Source organism: Aptenodytes patagonicus, chromosome 10, assembly GCF_965638725.1.
Source record: "Aptenodytes patagonicus chromosome 10, bAptPat1.pri.cur, whole genome shotgun sequence".
NCBI classification, from domain to species: domain Eukaryota; kingdom Metazoa; phylum Chordata; class Aves; order Sphenisciformes; family Spheniscidae; genus Aptenodytes; species Aptenodytes patagonicus.
In genome coordinates, this window is record NC_134958.1 from 24,236,911 (window position 1) to 24,253,148 (window position 16,238).

Genomic DNA, 16,238 nt, shown 5'->3' on the forward strand with positions numbered 1-16,238 from the left:
CTGCTTTCGTGGTGGGAGTGGGTTGGGTTGGCCAAGGACTGTGTCCTTGGGTTGTGCCACTGGGCTGCGTTGTGTTGGATGCCCTTGGGGAGCTCCTTGGTGCATGAGCTACGTGATACTGTTCAGGGGATGTGGCCACGGCATCTGCTGCGGAGAGGAGCTTGGCGATGTTCAGGCAGGCGCTGGGGTGTCACCTTCTGCCTCTTCTTGACAAAAGCCACCATCAGGTGCAGATGTTGGCAGAAACCCAAAGCGATGGGTGGTGAGGGCAAGGAGGGCTTTTGCTGCCCCACACCACTCTAAGCATGGGAGTTGCCCCAAACAGCCATCTGTCCATCCGCCTCTTGCCTTCGTGTGTTCTTTCTTGCCCGCTCCCAGGGTGTCCTACAGTTATGCAAAGCCGTGCCGCTCCCTGGCCAGTGCCCTTCTTCATAGCCCCGACCTGGGGTAGCCCTGCTGTCTGCAGACAAGCAGCCCATTAGCATGCTCTGGCGTCCTGGAGCTGCTAGTGGGCACATTGGGGACCTTCTCCCTCAGTCCAAATGATGTCTCATATGATTATTGTCAACAAAAAGCTGTTATTCCTTTCCATCAGGTACAAGGCAAGAGTAGATGAATGTGTACAGACACGCCATCTCTGTGTTTTCAAGAGAGATGGTGTGATTAAAGGTCAGATGGGTTTATTCCAGGCAGGAGTGCATTTCTGCTTCTTCAGGCTGAAGTAGAGGTATCTAAAGCTGTTGGCCTACCATTGCAGTAGTCCGGTAGCTTCCAGTGTAAGCTCTGGAAGACTATCCCATAGGTAATGGGGAATCCTCTCTTACGGGTTGCCGTTGGGTCACAACGCTGATCCAGGACAGGCATGTGACAGTGATGTTCTTGAGCGGGACTCTGGTATCCTGCCTTGTCCCACTTGCCTTGGTTTTGTATTTTTGGGTTTCCCCAAGAACCGGGACTTGAAAAAAAAAAACCCACAGCACCCCTAATTAGGAATCAAAGACCAAAAAACACTGGGATCGACTTCCCGAGGAGCCTGGGAATGTGGTGCTGTAGGGTAGCAGGGTCCCTGTATGATAAGGGCATCCTTTTTACGGAAGCAACCAGAAGGATGACTTGAACAGCATGTGATGCCAACCCATGGCCTCCAGGCCAGCTCTGAACCCTTGGCGGAGTCCAGCTCTGAACCCTCAGCATTTCTTGGGGCAAGAGGACTTTTTAATTGTCCCTCAAAGCCAACCGTTGGGTATGGAAAGCCCTGGGGGGCAGATGAGGGCTCCCTGATCCCTTCCCACCTCTCATCAAGGCAGGAGGGGAGGGTGGGGGAGGTGGAAATGTGCAGCCAGCAGGTAATTAACCCCAGCGCTTGCTCCTTGTTAACTTTTTTTGCCTTGGAAGAGCTCTCCGCAGCTGGGAACCTCCGCGTGCAGGCATTGGGGTGCTCAGCAGCTGTGGTGGGCTTCCCTCGCTGAACCCATCGCTGCTTTCCCAGGCCAACTGGGGTGCTCGGGGTGCAGCATCAGCACTCCCTGATCCTGCCAAGGGCTCCCTCTATTTATGCCCTCCTTGCTGGGCTTAAAAACCCTCCAGGCTCTGGCTTACGACTCTGTTGCATCTTTCCAAACAGGACTTGTGTTCTCCTCCACGGGTTGCCTGTTCTAGCTGAGAGCACCGTGATCCCTCTCGGCCCCAGGGGAACGGTTGATTTTTAATGATGGGTGTCCCGAGCTCGGAGCCACGGTGGCCAGCAAAGCCCGATATACGGCAGGGCGCCTCGAGCGTGGCATCCTTGGTGCTAAAATGCCCGCATTTATTATTATTCTTCTGCTCTTTTTCATGATGTTAGGATTGTTCTGCCTTAGCTGGCTGTTAATTTGAAGCATCAATTAAATTTCAATGGGGCGGGGAATAAAATCGGTGAAGATCTGGGCTTGCTTACGGTGGGTCTATCTCTAGCAGCATCTTTGCTTTATTTTAGGGGTGCTAGCTAAAAATCCAGCATGTTGGTTGAATGTAACCTTGGCTGGCTTTCAGCTCTGCTGCTGCCCTGACCCGTGTGCTCGCCAGCCCCAGCATCTCGTTTTTGCACATGTATGTGCAAAAGGTGCTGCTGGGTGGAAAGAGGCACAGCGGCTGCTGCTGTCGTACGGTGTTTTTTTGGTGGTGACTGTTTTCCTTCTCATTTCAAAACAAGCGTTGGGCTTTGTTTCATGGCAAAGGGGAGCGATTTCTCGTTAGCTGGAATTCGGTGACCCGTGGGTATCCCTGCACGCAGCCTGAGAAACGTGAGGTTAGAGGCTAAAAACCTTCCTGGAGCTTAATTGGGCTGGAAGAAAGCTTCAGCCATGGGTGGTGTCGGCATCCCCTTTGGTGTGGGGGCTTATTTGGATTTCAGATACAAGCTCTTCCCTTCGCTACGGTCCGGAGGAGCCGGTGAAGCAGCCACTTGAAGCTATTTTTCTATTTTTACATCGAGTGCTCTCAAGGAGGAGCGTGCCTGCGGGCGGCATGGTCCTGTGATGCGAATCGTGAAGCTCCTCTCCCTGAGATGTGCTGAAAGCCCCCAGCCTGGCTCCACCGCGCTCCGGCTGGTAGGTAGCCTGCAGGTGATGAGTTATGGTCTGGCTCAGCTCTAGCTCGTCTCCTCTTCTCCCTGGCTGCTCAGCTTCCCCGCGAGTGATTGATCCTCTGCAGTCGTGCTGCTCGACTGCCGGCGGCTGTTGGTTGTCAGCACAAAACCCACTGGGTGAGACCTTCAGGCATCGCAGCCCAGCTGTGTCCAGCATCTGGGGCACCGGCTCGTGGCAGTGCCGGCGGCATGGGATTTGCAGGGCACCGCGGTTGACGCAAGGGCATCTTTTTGGCAAGGGCAGCGCAGGAGATACTGGACCCAAGATGGGTGCCCGGAGCTTGACTCGTGCTGCACAGGGAGGTTGGTGGGAGTGGAGGTGCCTCGCTTGACACCATCATGCTCGGGGTGTTACAGATGGGCAGCGTTGGATGCTGCAGCTCCGAGTGAAGCTGTGGTTATCAAGTCGGTGGGTACAAACCAGACTTACACTGCAGGAGGGTTCATCGGCAAAGCCCGGCTCGGGGTGGGATGTTCCCCCTGGCATGGCAAAGCCCATACTCCTGGGGCAGAGCCTGGCTTGGTTCACCCACCTCCTGACAAATGCTTTTGATCAGACCAGGGGCACCGAGAGGTATTTGAGCTGAAGAAGGGAGAGCTGCTTTTCACCTCCGAAGCTGGAATTAAAATCCAGAGTGATGGTAGCTGATGGGAGTCCGTTGGTTCATGTGCAAAGCTTGTTCCTCCTCCTCTTGTGACTCATCAGTAGAGATTTCACAGTAATGCGAGCACGTGTTGTGCTGCTTTGGGGTCAGTGGGTGTGACTGGGCACCATTCTGCTTGGGGGTTAGAGAGACAGCGGCTTGATTTCAATAACTACAGAAACCTTGGGAACTGGCTTGAAAAACTTTCTATCGAAATTGCTGTGTCCTGCAGGCACTGATGCCTGTGTGTTCCCGGTGGAAGCTGATGGACACGGGTGCAAGCCATCGCTGGAGGGATTGGAGAGAGCACAGCATGTATCAGCCAGAATAGGAGTATTGGCTTGTGCTGCTTTAAAAATAGCATGTTTGAAAAAATTTGCTGGAAAGCTGAGATTTGGGGAGTGGAGAGAGATGCAGTATTTGTGGGACCCAGCACAAGAAGTGAAGACGTTTGTCATCCCCCATCTTAGTGTGAGGTTTCTGTCTTGTGTGCCGGGGAGACAGAGGCACTTACTCAACAAGCGACGCTGGGAGCTGCTCCTCCGGATGGGAGTCCCCAAAGGGCAGCGCCACGCTCATCCCTGCTCTGCGGCCACCTTGTATGGGACACGCGTGGTGACACCCTCCTCTTGCTTGCCCACATCCTCGCATATCATGTGATTGGGCTTATTTCTTGCTCGCTCCCCTCCTGTAATCTCCCCATCAGGCCATCGGACAGAGATGGCTTTGTGTCTGGAAACCACCAGGATCTCTCCTGGCAACTTGAGCAAAACCTACAAAGGAGATGAGAGCTAAGCAGGCAGCTTCCTAAACGTGCAGCCTGCAAGGGCTGGGACGTGAAAATCATACCAAAATAGGTCTTTAATATTAAATAGATGGAAGGAAGATGTCTCCTCTTGCCTGAGGGATAAATAGATCTGAAACTCCTCCTAGACTTTGCTGCTTATCGCATCTGAAATACGTGTGTCTCGCCCTGGAATTGAGCCTCTCCAGGAGCTGCAAATACCCGGCTACGATGCGTGCATAAACTGCTCCTGCTTTTGCGGTGTGTGCAGCGTGCCGGCAAGTCTCCAAATGCAGCGCCCAATGGATGGATTTGCTTCTTTTCCCCCAGATCCATAGCTGCGTGCACCCCATGGTCTGGACAGGGCAATGAGATGTGATGCTTCTCAGCGTGCCACCAAGGCAAGTGTCGAAGCTGGCTGCGGTCCCCTGGTGCCCTCAAAGCGATGGTCCCCTGGTGCTAGATCTCCAGGAGCTGTGCAGGTGGCTCAGAACGTGCATCCTGCCTCACAGAGACCTCGTGTCACCTCCTTCCCCACCACCCCTTCCCCAAGCAAATTTTCTAGGTACAAGCGCTGAGCACACAGCTTGGCTTCTCCTGCCTCGGAGACAAGAGTCCACGAGACCTTCAAGACCAAATGTTGTTTGTGGCCGCAGGCTATTGGGTTTCTTGCACAGGAGAAGTGCTTAGAAAATACTCCAGCTCACCGACTGCTGTTTGTAGGTAGACCAATGCGATGAGAGAAGGATTTTTTTCTTACCTGCTTGGCCATGAACCTCCTGGTCCAGCCATAGAGGTGGACTTCTGTGCTGAAGCTGCTCTCTCATCACAGCGATGCTTGTTATCATGGTTGCAATGTGGAAGAGCCTCAGGAGAAGATAACCCTTCCAAAATTTGGTCAGCCTGAGATTTGCTGGTGCCTCGTTTGAACTTGGGCAAATCCAAAACTGCTGCGTGTTGGCTCTCTGTGGAAGGACAAGGACCACTGCCGCGTATCGGGAGTGCTGTGAATGTGGCTGTTGGTGATTCAGAGCCCGACACGGGGGGGATCTGGAGTGACAGCAGCACTTGGGTGCTGAGGGGGTGCCATGGGGAGTGATGTGGGTGGCTTGTGGTACTGATGGAGGGACATGGAGAAGGAGGAGAGCAGGGGAAGGATGAAGGATTTTCCCACTTGGAAAATACTGGTATGCTTAGGAAAAATTTCACTGCTGGGAAGCTGTGGCCAACATCTTGCTTAAATGTCCCCATCCTTGATTCATCCCATTCCTCCTTGCTGTCACCCTCTGCATCACCCTGGGTAATTCCTCTCTCCTTTTGGTGTTTTCATCCCCTGTGCGTTTGTAGATTGTGACTGTGTCCCCACATAGCTGTCACTGAACAAAGTTATCCGTATTTAGCTCTTTTAATCTCCTCTTCCAAACCAATCCCTTCAGCCTCCTTGTTATTTTTGTTCCTCTTCTCTGAACTTCCTCCAATTTGTCGATATCCTTTTTGGTCATGAGATGTTCAGAGCTGAGCGCAATCGCTGTTCTCCTGAGAAGAGCCATCAGGGCAAAACTATTAAATTCCCCCTTCTCCGATACTGTGTCCAAGCTGAATCGGGGTTGAGAGAGGCGAGGACGGTTTGCTGTAGACGCGGCTGAGGAAAGTACTGTTTGCTGCTCCTGGCTCTGCCTCCAGGTCTCCTTTGCAAGCTGGTTAGTACCTGGTTTCCCGGTGGCTATGGAAGATAGGACAAGTGTAACTGTGCTAGCTTGGTGACACCACTTTGTGCCTCTGTGCCACCTCTGTGCTTAGGGGAACCTCTAGGTCATGTTGCATGGACCAACACCAAGAGGATAGATTTAGGTTGAGCATAAGGAGGAAATGTTTTATGATGAGAGTGGTGAAACACTGGAATGGATTGCCCAGAGAAGTTGTGGATGCCCCATGGTTGGAAGTGTTCAAGGTGAGGTTGGATGGAGCTTTGAGCAACCTGATCTAGTGGAAGATGTCCCTGCCCACAGCATTCAATGATGCTAAGATGGCATCTTGGAGATGATCCCCTTCTAGATCATCAGAAGGACCACCTTGTGGTAATGCTTGACTGACTTACGAATGTCTGTAATTCTGTATCCCTACCGCTTCTCTTGCATGGTGACTCCAGGTGTGACTGACACTTGCTTTTGGACCCATTTGCATCCCTTGGATGCTGGGAGATGCAAGCCAATGCTGTAGTTCTGGCTGTTGTGAAAGGTACAGCTACCCCCATGCCACATTTACAGCTTGGTTGATGAAAACTCCTGCAAGTTAAGCCCATCTTTCACCCCACACTCTGTCTGTTCTTTCTAGGCTCTTCTCTGAAAACACAGGGGCCTTTTTTCACATCATCTCTTGTGCTTTATCAGATGTAAAAGTTGGTTTCTTAGCAGTGTGATAAAACCGCATCTGTGCACGAGGTTGTGTTGTCCATCATGGGTTCTTTGGCTTGGCAGCAACGGCAGAATGGTTGCGGTGGCTTGTGGGCTGGGCTTTGTCCCTTCTCGCCTGGGAACGGGCGCTAGCAATGCAGTTGCTCTGGATACTGGGATTGATGGGAAGAAAGGTGGTCTTTCCTTTCCACCACTAGACCGTGCACCCAGCAAGCAGAGAAACCCATCCAAGATGAGGCAGGTCAGAGCCCAGCTCATTTTTGCTGCAAGTCTTGGATCCATGTCCTCCCCTCTAAATTTACTAGAGTTCAATTTTATACCGAAATTGATAGTAAATCCTGAGCTGTCTCTCCTCTGGTTGACTTGTATATACTGCGGCTTTCCAAAGAGAAGAACTTTGCACAAGACATTGTGCCTGGATGGGCATCACTAATTAATTAAATGATTTTTTTATTAATGCTCCAAGTTTGCACACTGGTGTGTGTGCTTGCATGGCCGTGCCCTGATGCGAATTGCTGGGGGCCCAGCAGCCACAGCGCCCGAGTGTTGGAGGTTTAGACTTGCAAGACTGAGGTGGAGAAAAATTGGGAGGAAAAAATGAAGAAAAGGGTGACCCAGGCAGGTGGAGCTGTGCCATTTCCTAGCCGACAGCTGAGCTGCTGTGCCAGCTTTTCACGCTCAGCCCTGACCTACCAAGTATCTGCCTTGGCTTGTGGTTCTTGGTTGCTAATCCTGGTCAAGGTTTATTGGTAACTCTTGGGTTCTCATCATCTCCAGAGGTCCTGTTTTCACTCTTTTTTTTATAGTGCACAGTAAATCGGGAGTACCATGTTTTTCTGGCCTTTTCGAAGGTGGTGGAGGAGTCGGGTATCCTCTGAGAAGGACCTGGCCCAGGGTGTTTGCATGGGGACCTCTAACTGTGGTGGGAACCTGCTGTCTAGGGCTGGTGCTGGTGTGTACCTGGCATGGCAATGCTTGCAGTAGGAACTTCAGTTCAAGCATAATATCCTTCTCCTTAAAAACAGAGATCAACTGTTTTCTTTACAGCCTCCTGGCAGTTACAGGATTACCCACGCTTACTGGCTGACCTGTTGATCTGCCTAAATGGAGATGCCAAGTTCTGTAATATGTTCTTTGTCCCTAGAGCTGCTTGGGTGATGGGTTGTTGCTGGATGAACCTGTGGCTGTGGTGCTCAGGATCCTGGCCAGGGTGCTCTGTAGCACAAGACAGACCCCATAAGTCTTGTTGCCCGCCGGGGAGTTGGCAGGGTTAAAGCATCTTGCCATAAATATGCTGCTTTTTCATGTGCTTTCCCTTGCCTGCTTCGCGGATTTGGGTTTTAGAGTTGTCTCTAGCTTGGCTGTTTGCAGCCTCTGTATCCTTTGGCCGGGTTTTGTGTAGCCAGGGGTTATCAGCGGGCTTTTAGTGGTGGCTGGAGCTGCATCACACCGCAGCAAGTGGTTTGTGAAAGGCCTCCTGGATTTATATCCTGCTTCCAGGAGACTGACACACCGAGGCGCTCGTGAAACCTTTTCTGTTGCTCCTTTGCCTGCTCTGATGTGCTGGTCAAAGAGTGCTGGCATTAACGGTGGCCATTTGAGCGCTGCTTGGGTTTGGGCGTGAATTTCACGTGGTACAAGGAAGAAAATGTGTCTGCCTCGCTGTCATCGGGGCTTTGGTCCTCTTGCTTCTAGTCTTCCTACGTAAGCATCTTTTAGTGGGAACAGACCAGAAAATGAATGTGGGGGTAGTTGGTTGAGAGCGGCTGGGGAACGGCAGCTGGAGGAGCCTGGTGTAGATGGACATCATGAGCTGGGCGGGTTTCAGGGACTCAGAGAGCTGTATTCTGCAAGAAGGTTGAGTGCAGGGCTGGGACCTTGCTGGGGGGCCAGTTCCTGTGGAACAGATGATGGCCTCCAGCCCAGAAAGCAAAAAGAAGATGACATATACGTTTCTGAAGGGAGGCAGTGAAGAGCTGGGCTGCACCGGTGGTTGAGAAGGTCCCAGGAAAGGGGCCTGCTGTGTCCCCCATGGAGGGGAAGGATCCTTTTTCTGCTTGGGTAGAGTTGCCTGGTTGTTTTGTTGGGTTTGGGAGAAAGAAAATAAATAAAAGCAAGACTTTACCCCATGGTGGTTCTTCCACTTAGCATCCTGGCTTGAAGGACACATGGCTGGTGTTGGCGGTGCAGGGGATGCTGGAGGCAGAGCAGCAATGTAAGGAGCCAACTACGCATCAGCGATGTTGGCCATGTTGACAGGAAGGTGGGCATGGGATGGGGGGGTCTTAATGTGAGACCTGGCTTCCCAGTGGGAAGCCACTTGCCGTCGTCAGAGCCTTCCTGTTTAGACAGCACTGCCAGAGGTGAGGATGACTGATGACCAGGAGCAGCCTCTGCACAGCAGCAGCAGTGCTGAAGAGGGGGCCAAAGGCTGGGTTGGTCAGTATGAAGGATGCTTGCAGCCATCTGCAGTCGGGCTCCCTGTTTCCGACCATCCCTGCCCTCCCTTGACCCAGATGCATCTCTAGTGCTTTCCCACATGGGATCTTTCCCCTTTTCACCACCAACCAAGCCGCTTCACATTTTAATTCAATAAAGGAGGTGAGCCTGGTGCAGCCACTCTGTGGGATATCAGTTGTTGGTGGTAGGTGAACTGAGACCCCAACAGCACGTCCTCAGTCAACTGGTGGGACCGATGCACGGAGGTCCCAGCTTGGATTTCTTCTTTCCCATGTCTCTCGCTCACATCAACTGTCCCCTTTCATCGCTGCTCTTCGCGCTCTCTCTCCTACCGGAGACACCTTTTTTTTTTTTCCCCCCCTTCCTAGAGCAGATCTGATAGTCTTGTAAGTGGTTGGAGCAGGTGACTTGGTGCCAGCACGTCTGTCTTCGATACTATTCCTGGCTTTATTGAAGACGTGGTAATATGCAAGACTGTGCCTCTGTGGAGTCTGCCTCCTCTTGATCTCGACACGCTGCAAGCGCCGAGATAAGACTCGTGTTCAAGCAGGAATTTTATTCCCCTCTCCGCTGGAGAGCAGTGGTCCTGGGAGAGAAAGCGGCTCATTGGAGGTTGTGCTGGGTAATATTTGAATTTCTCCAGCAGCGTGCCTGGGGTTGATATGCATACAACTGTCTGGATCACCTGGGAGCAGCGTTTGGATCAGTCCCTCATTGAGGGTTTGATGGGAGGTTGTACCTGCAGTGTTAACAGATGGGCTGTCGCACCCCGATATACCCGTTACCGCAACTGGGTCTGTTTTCAGCGGTGCTGGTGGCGGGGCCGTGAACTTCGTGCAGAAGTCCTCATACAGACTTTGGTTTTTTGTGGTGTGCTCACATGCAGCCGGGACAGGCTTCCCCAGCCGGGTCCACCCCAAAATGCCCAGAAAAAGATGAGTCTGGGTTTGAAAAGCACCTGCCGACCCCAGCCGGTGTGCCGCGTTGTGCTGGCTGTTTGGCCACCATCTCCTCCTGCCGTTCTGCAGGGACTTGCCAGCCAGGGAAGGGGTTTGCATGGATGGAGGCAAAGCCCCTCCACGCAGGGGACAGCTGGACCTTGGAGCTGGGATGTGGTGCTTGGCATGGCTGGGAGGGGACATGCAGGCAGCCTTTTGTAGGCAGAGCCTTCCCGTCACACCGTGCTGTTAATGGCCTCGTGGCTGGGAGATGCCATGAATCTCAAGCAGGTGTCTGGGGGGGTGAGAGTAGACGGTGAGGAGCACTGGGGACAAGCCGCCAAGGAGCGTGGTGGGGAATTGGCCTCTTCTGGTTTGGTTTTGGGGGGACGGTGAGAGTTCTGGGTGGCAGAGCCAGTCCAGACCGTCTGGGTGTGCGCTCACCGTCTCCCTCCCAGTCTGCCGTGCAGCCTGGGGCTGGCTTTACCTGCTGGCTCCCAAGGGCAAGCTGCATCATCTGAGGAGGGAAATTGGGACCGCTGCTCTTTAGAAATCCTTAGTTCCCGTCCAAATTGCCTGGCTCTTCTGGTGGTGGCACTGGCCATGAGGTCCCACACTCGCTTGTCCTCTCTGCAGAGCGAATTCGGGGAGTGCGATGCTGAGCCTGCTCCACTCTGCGGCATGTGGAAGCATTAATCATTCCTCATTGCCCCCCTTCTTGCTAGAGGGGGCTGTCGGAAATGACGATCCTCCTTTTTTCTTGGACCAGCTGCCCTGATGTCCTGTGGGCTCGGATTTGCCGACTAAGAAACCCAATGTCCTCCGTGAGCGTGTTCCCGTAGAAATAACTGGCTTCGTTTATTTAAGCTGGTGTTTTTTCCAGGGAAGGGAAACTTTCTTCTAAAACAGATTTCTTTTTTTACATCTTGATGTCAGCAACCTCAGCCTCCAGCTAGCAAGAGGGAAGATCAATGGGCAACAGTGTTGGGATTGGTGCCCCAGACCACACTCCCGTCTCCATCCTTGGACCTGACGCTTATGCCACGATTATTTCCCTGCACGCGGGGTTTTGTTGGAAGCTCTTGTTGGCTACTTTCTTGCCCGGGGTCCAGGCAAATCCAGCCAGCAAACGGTCAGGGTTCATTGCCACCTGTGCTACTCGGGGAGGGGGTCTTCTGGAGCCTCCTCCACGCTGCCTGGGGTTGCGTGCCTCTAGTGTGTCGGGATGTTGTTGCTGGGGGACGTGACCGGGAGCTCTGGGCGAGTCTGTTGGAGTTTATTGAGCAATGCTTGCAAGTAGATTCAAGATTGAATCGTAGGCGTGGTGGGCACCAGTGCCAACAAAGGGATTTGTCTTCAGGCTCTGCATACCCAGCTTTGGGGTTCAGATTGGAGAAGTCTTCGGTTCCTCTTTGAAATCCTTGCTGAGGTCACCGATGGTGGGGGAGAGGCACCTTGGGTGCTGTGGTTTTGAGATGCCCACCAAAGATGCTCGTCAACTGGATGGGTCTGCTCTCTGGTTATCTCTCTTCAAGGAGTTGGAAGCTCACGTTCCCAGGTCCTACTCTGAAAAAGCAAAGCTGTTGGGGATGTGGTGACTGAGCAGGACAAGAGTGACAACATCAGACCTCCCAAACATTGGGCTGAGCCATGCAGTGATGTGGGAAGTGTTGGCTGCAGCCTCGAGCAATGCTCCTGCGATGGAGCAGTTTTGGTCCATGTTTTGTTTCCTGGCATATGGCAGCTAAGAGTTTGTGAGCAGTAATGAGGCTCCCCCTTGGCTTTTGTTGTCTGTCTGCGTTTGCAGGAGTTGAAGGACCCTTCTAGATGAGAAAAATGGGTCACCACGCTGCGTAGCTCGTTAACTTGGGGATACACTGGAAGCCTAGCACCGTCTCAGATGCATCAGTGGTCTCACGCTGACCACTGCAAGGTCCTCCCTGACAAACAGGGTGCAGCTCTGTGGGTGCCCTACACCACGTGGTTGTTGCACCCTCTCTGTCCTTGTAGATGTACCACAAATCTCTCTGCTGGTTGCTCTTCTCTGGGTTTTTGGTGTCCCTGTTGGCTTTTATTGCTGAAAAATGCACTTTTCTTGCCTGGTTGACTTTGATTATTGGGAGCAAACCAAAATACTCATAAATATGAGTGGGTGGTCTGGGTGGTTTAGGGGTTGGCATCAAAATTAGTATAGTGCTTTTATTTTTGTTGTGCCCTCTTCTTTTTCTCCCATTAGCTAATTGCTGCTGTGAAGTCCCCTTAACGGTGACTGATGTTAACGAAGCCATGCTGGCATAGCTCTAAGATGGCAGGAATTGCTTTGTGTGCATCTCCCCATGCCAGCACCCACCGCTGCGCTTCCCTGCACATGGGACCCCGTCCCACCTTCGAGCGAGGGCTATGACGAGGGGTAGGTTTTAATTACCCACCCGGAGCCCTTTCCCCAGGACTGGCATTGTGTGGCGCCGTCGGCATCACCCCAGACTCTCGGTGGATTTGCTTTTTCCCCATTGAGCAGCACTTGTGCTGGCCACCGCCTGGGCTTGGCTCCGTTCCACTTCTGTCCTCGGTGGTGGTGAAAGCATGTTCCTCGTGATGGGAAAGCCTCTGCGAGAAACACAAAGGGCTTTCATTAGGGGAGGCAGCAGCGGGCGGATGCGGGCGGCCGGTGCCAGTACGGGGAAGCTTCACCCCGTCTAACTCTTGTGGAGGGGCTGCTGGAAACACATAAGCTCCCTCCAGCAGTGAGCGCATAGCAGCTGTGTTTGCCCTTGCCAGCGTTTAATCTTAGAGCCTACCCAGAAAGGAAAAAGAAATAAATTTTCCTTCTGCAAAGGGGATTTAGGGCCCAGAAGTGTTAAGTGATTTGCCTGGGGTGTGGCAGGGAGCGTGCATCAGAGCTGGAAGCCAGGAGGGTGCAGGGCTTGCTTTGGGGAGCCGGAGATCTCCTCTAGCTCAATCCTTGCTAGCTGGAGGAGATGCAAAAGCCACTGCTCGAGGGTATGAGCGCTGCCCAGTGGCCCGGATGCCAGCATCTCCCTTGGCTTCTGGCCCGGCGGAGGGAGCTGTGGGCACCTGCCGACGGTGCGAGCGGCCAGCAGAGCCGTCCCGGCTCCCCCCAACCGTCCTGCAGCCACCAGGGTGAATCTCCTGACCTTGCTTGGTAAAGCCGGAGGATGAAAAGCCGTGGCACCAGGAGATAAGACACGCGAGGGGGGGCCTGAATTCAGGGATTGATCCATCTGCCTCTTCCTCCAGCATGGCTTTCGGCTTTTTTTGGATGTATCCCAGCGAGGCGGCTCCATTCCTGCCCTCACCCTTGGAGAGCCACCCTGGGCCTTTTTATTTTGCTCTTGAGCTTCGGGCGAGGGAGCAGGAGAGCCGCCTCATCTCCCCATGGTTGCTAAACAAGGCTCTATTTGTTCCAGTGCAGGGTGAAATATGAAATCCCATCAAGCCGCCTCTCTTATTAGAGAGATCTCAGCGAGCTGCTTATTATGCACCGTGGCGTAATGCAGATTACGAATGTGACCGGGCGATAATTAGCAGAGCTGGAACTGTAATTAAACGCTCCTGTGCTGCGCTGTGGTTTCTGTCGCAAAGTGGAAGGAAGCTGAACGGTTTCAAAACCCGCAGGTCCTCGGCATGCACATGCGGCTGCTGCTCCCAGGGCGATGGGGGTGAGCGCTCCCCATCACCGCCTGGGCTTTTGCTGCTGCCCACCAAAATCTAGCAGCCCTGCCTGGTTCCTCTCCAGCTGTTACGTTGCTGGGGACTTGCTTTTGGTTTGCAAAACATGGTGTTGAGGAGCTGTTTGCTTTCTTGAGCCCCTTCAAAGGAGCCCTGTGCTTCCTTTGAGCATCTTTCTGGATCTGCTGAGATGCGCAGGATGAGGTTGCTGTATTTTGGGGAGGTGATTTGCCTGTGGGGGCACAGGCCTCCTCTCCAGCAGGCTTGGGGGGGGGGCCGGGGGTATGCCAAAAAAACCCCTTCTCAAATCCGACGGGATGCAGCTGGGGCACCGCCTCAGAGGCGAGCGGCGATGGAGAGCTGGGGATGGGCTCCTGGGGGAGAGCTGGTCCTGCTGGTGGGAGGTTGGAGGCGGTGCATGGGGAAAAGAGCTGTGGAGCACGAGCTGTGCTGCCGGCAGAGAGGATCTTGTGGTCCAGCTACTGCTGGACCAGCCACCTCCAGGCCATCTTTAATGCTCAGTGGAGGGGATGCACTTTGAGCCGTCCGGAGAGAGGACAGACGCAGGAGGGCGAGGAGAGGGCTGCAGGCACGTGGGCAGAAGGTGCTCTGTGTTCTTCTGCTGGAAGAGCAAATACACTTGCCCTGGCAGAGCGAGAAGATCTCCGAGTTCTCTGCGGGGGTCACATTCATGTCCCCCACCAGCAGCCACCCCTGTGGGAGCAGGCAGAAGCCACTGGGCAGATGTGATCTGCTCCTCTCTGCTCCTCTGCCTAGAGATTTGCACCTTCTCTGGTTGCAGATGGTGTTTGTGTCGCTGAGGATGCCGCAAGACATTGCGGGGTCACGAGTTGACGGGGAGATGGGATGCTCCAGCCACTCGCTGCAGTTGTGGGCACCATACTGTGTGGGGCAGGCGAGGTTGGACATGCAAACTTCTGCTGGGGTTATTTGTGTTGCTTAAAGGATGGAGGCACATGAGCAAGAAAGCGAGCAGATAATTTTGATGGCTGGTCAAGACCAGGATGCCAGTTCAGGGTGGGAGTCAAACCGTTTGGTGACTGTCAGCAATATTGGCCAAGGAGAGCCAGCAGCGAGGTTGGAAGTGGTCGTGGGCTGGTGTCCGTGTCTACTCTTGGTGACCAGCAAGCTTGGCCTCTCCAGGGTTATAATCATCTCTCCTCAGCAGAGGCTTAGGAGGACATCTCTGAGTAGTGCTAGATGCTCTAGAGGGATCTTCCCCTGCTTGGCACCGAAACCCAGGTCAGGACTCGCTGATGATTTGATTTAGTTTCCTCAGTCTGCTTCTGTTTTGAGGTTGCTCAGTATCTTATCAAGATCATAAACCATAAAGAGAAGAGGTCTGAGCAGAGGATGAGCAGCTAGCCCCAAAACTGCTGCAAATCCTTGCGAGCCAAGGTGAGGGGATGACTGACTACGACTGGCTTGGCTGACGAACCCTGAAGGACAGGAAGGTCTCCACCCTACCCTTCCCTTGGCCAGCAGCAAAATCAGCCCGTCAGCTGTCCCTCTCCTAACACTGCTGTAATCTGCTAGCGTGGCAGAGTGTCCGAGGACCTTGGCTTGTCAGCGACAGGGTGACTTGGCCGTGGTTTTCGCTTGGTGTGTTGGCTTGTTGGCTTTCCAAGCCCGGCCCTGGCAATGAGACGTGGTTTCCATGCGTAAGGAGAGCGTGATGGCTGCCGCTCAGTTGGCTCGGCCATCGGCCGGATCAGGCTGTGAAGTGGATGCTTGCGCAGAGAAGAGGGTTGTGATCTGAACGCCTGCGTCTTCAGGTGGTCACAGGGTAGATTTGGGAGGAGGAGGATGTTGGTTTTCCTGGGCGCTGGAGGGAGACCGCTACTTGTTTGTCCTGTCCTGCCAGTTGAGCAGAAGCCTGTGATTTTTTTTTTTTTTTTTTTTTTTCCTTCTAATGAGCCATCAGGTCCAAAGTCGTTGACTGCATTAACATCTGAGCAATAGCCAAAAGGCATCCTGGCCAGGGATGATTACACTGGCAAAAGCCGCCGGAGAAGGAACTTGGCACAAACTCTTTGAAGCAGGAGAGCAGATAGCTCCTGCGGAGGGACTTTTGGGTGTGATCTATATGACTACAAAGTGCTGGCTCTTCAGGGTTACGTGGGTATGGGCACTCCAGAGTGGGAGAGACCTGTGAGATCCTTGTTCTCTGACAGGGTGTGGGACTTGAACTGCCTGCTGGCACAGGCATTGAGAAGGTGGCAGCCTTGAGGTTCTTCAGAATGTAGATGCCTGTTGATACTTGCTCTCCTTCCTGTATTCCTGGCGGTGACCGGCATGTTTCTCCTTCCCCACAGATGGAGTCTCCGGTCTCTACACCTGCGGTGTTGCCCTTGCACCTCCTCGTCCCTGTCGTCAACAACGACATCTCGTCCCCTTGCGAGCAGATCATGGTACGCACCCGCTCGGTGGGAGTGAACACCTGTGATGTGGCCCTGGCCACCGAGCCCGAGTGCCTGGGCCCCTGCGAGCCTGGGACCAGCGTGAACCTGGAGGGCATTGTCTGGCAAGAGACGGAGGACGGTAAGTGTCACCGGAGAGCTTTTTGCTCTCCTCCAATGTCATTTTGGAGTTAGGGCAATCCCTTCCTTCCTGCATCCCTGCTGTGTTGCTTGTTGGCACATCCTGGGCTTTCCCCCCACC

The 16,238-nt window shown here is 53.5% G+C and overlaps 1 protein-coding gene across 6 annotated transcripts in view; it reads left to right on the forward strand.

The window, feature by feature from the left end:
- ZNF609 (zinc finger protein 609) overlaps positions 1-16,238 on the forward strand; it is a 73,317-nt gene that overhangs the window by 40,275 nt on the left and 16,804 nt on the right. For all 6 annotated transcript variants that reach the window (XM_076348625.1, XM_076348626.1, XM_076348627.1 and 3 more), the window contains one exon: positions 15,893-16,118. In XM_076348625.1, coding sequence (XP_076204740.1) covers positions 15,893-16,118 — 226 coding nt within the window. The remainder of the gene's footprint in view (positions 1-15,892; positions 16,119-16,238) is intronic.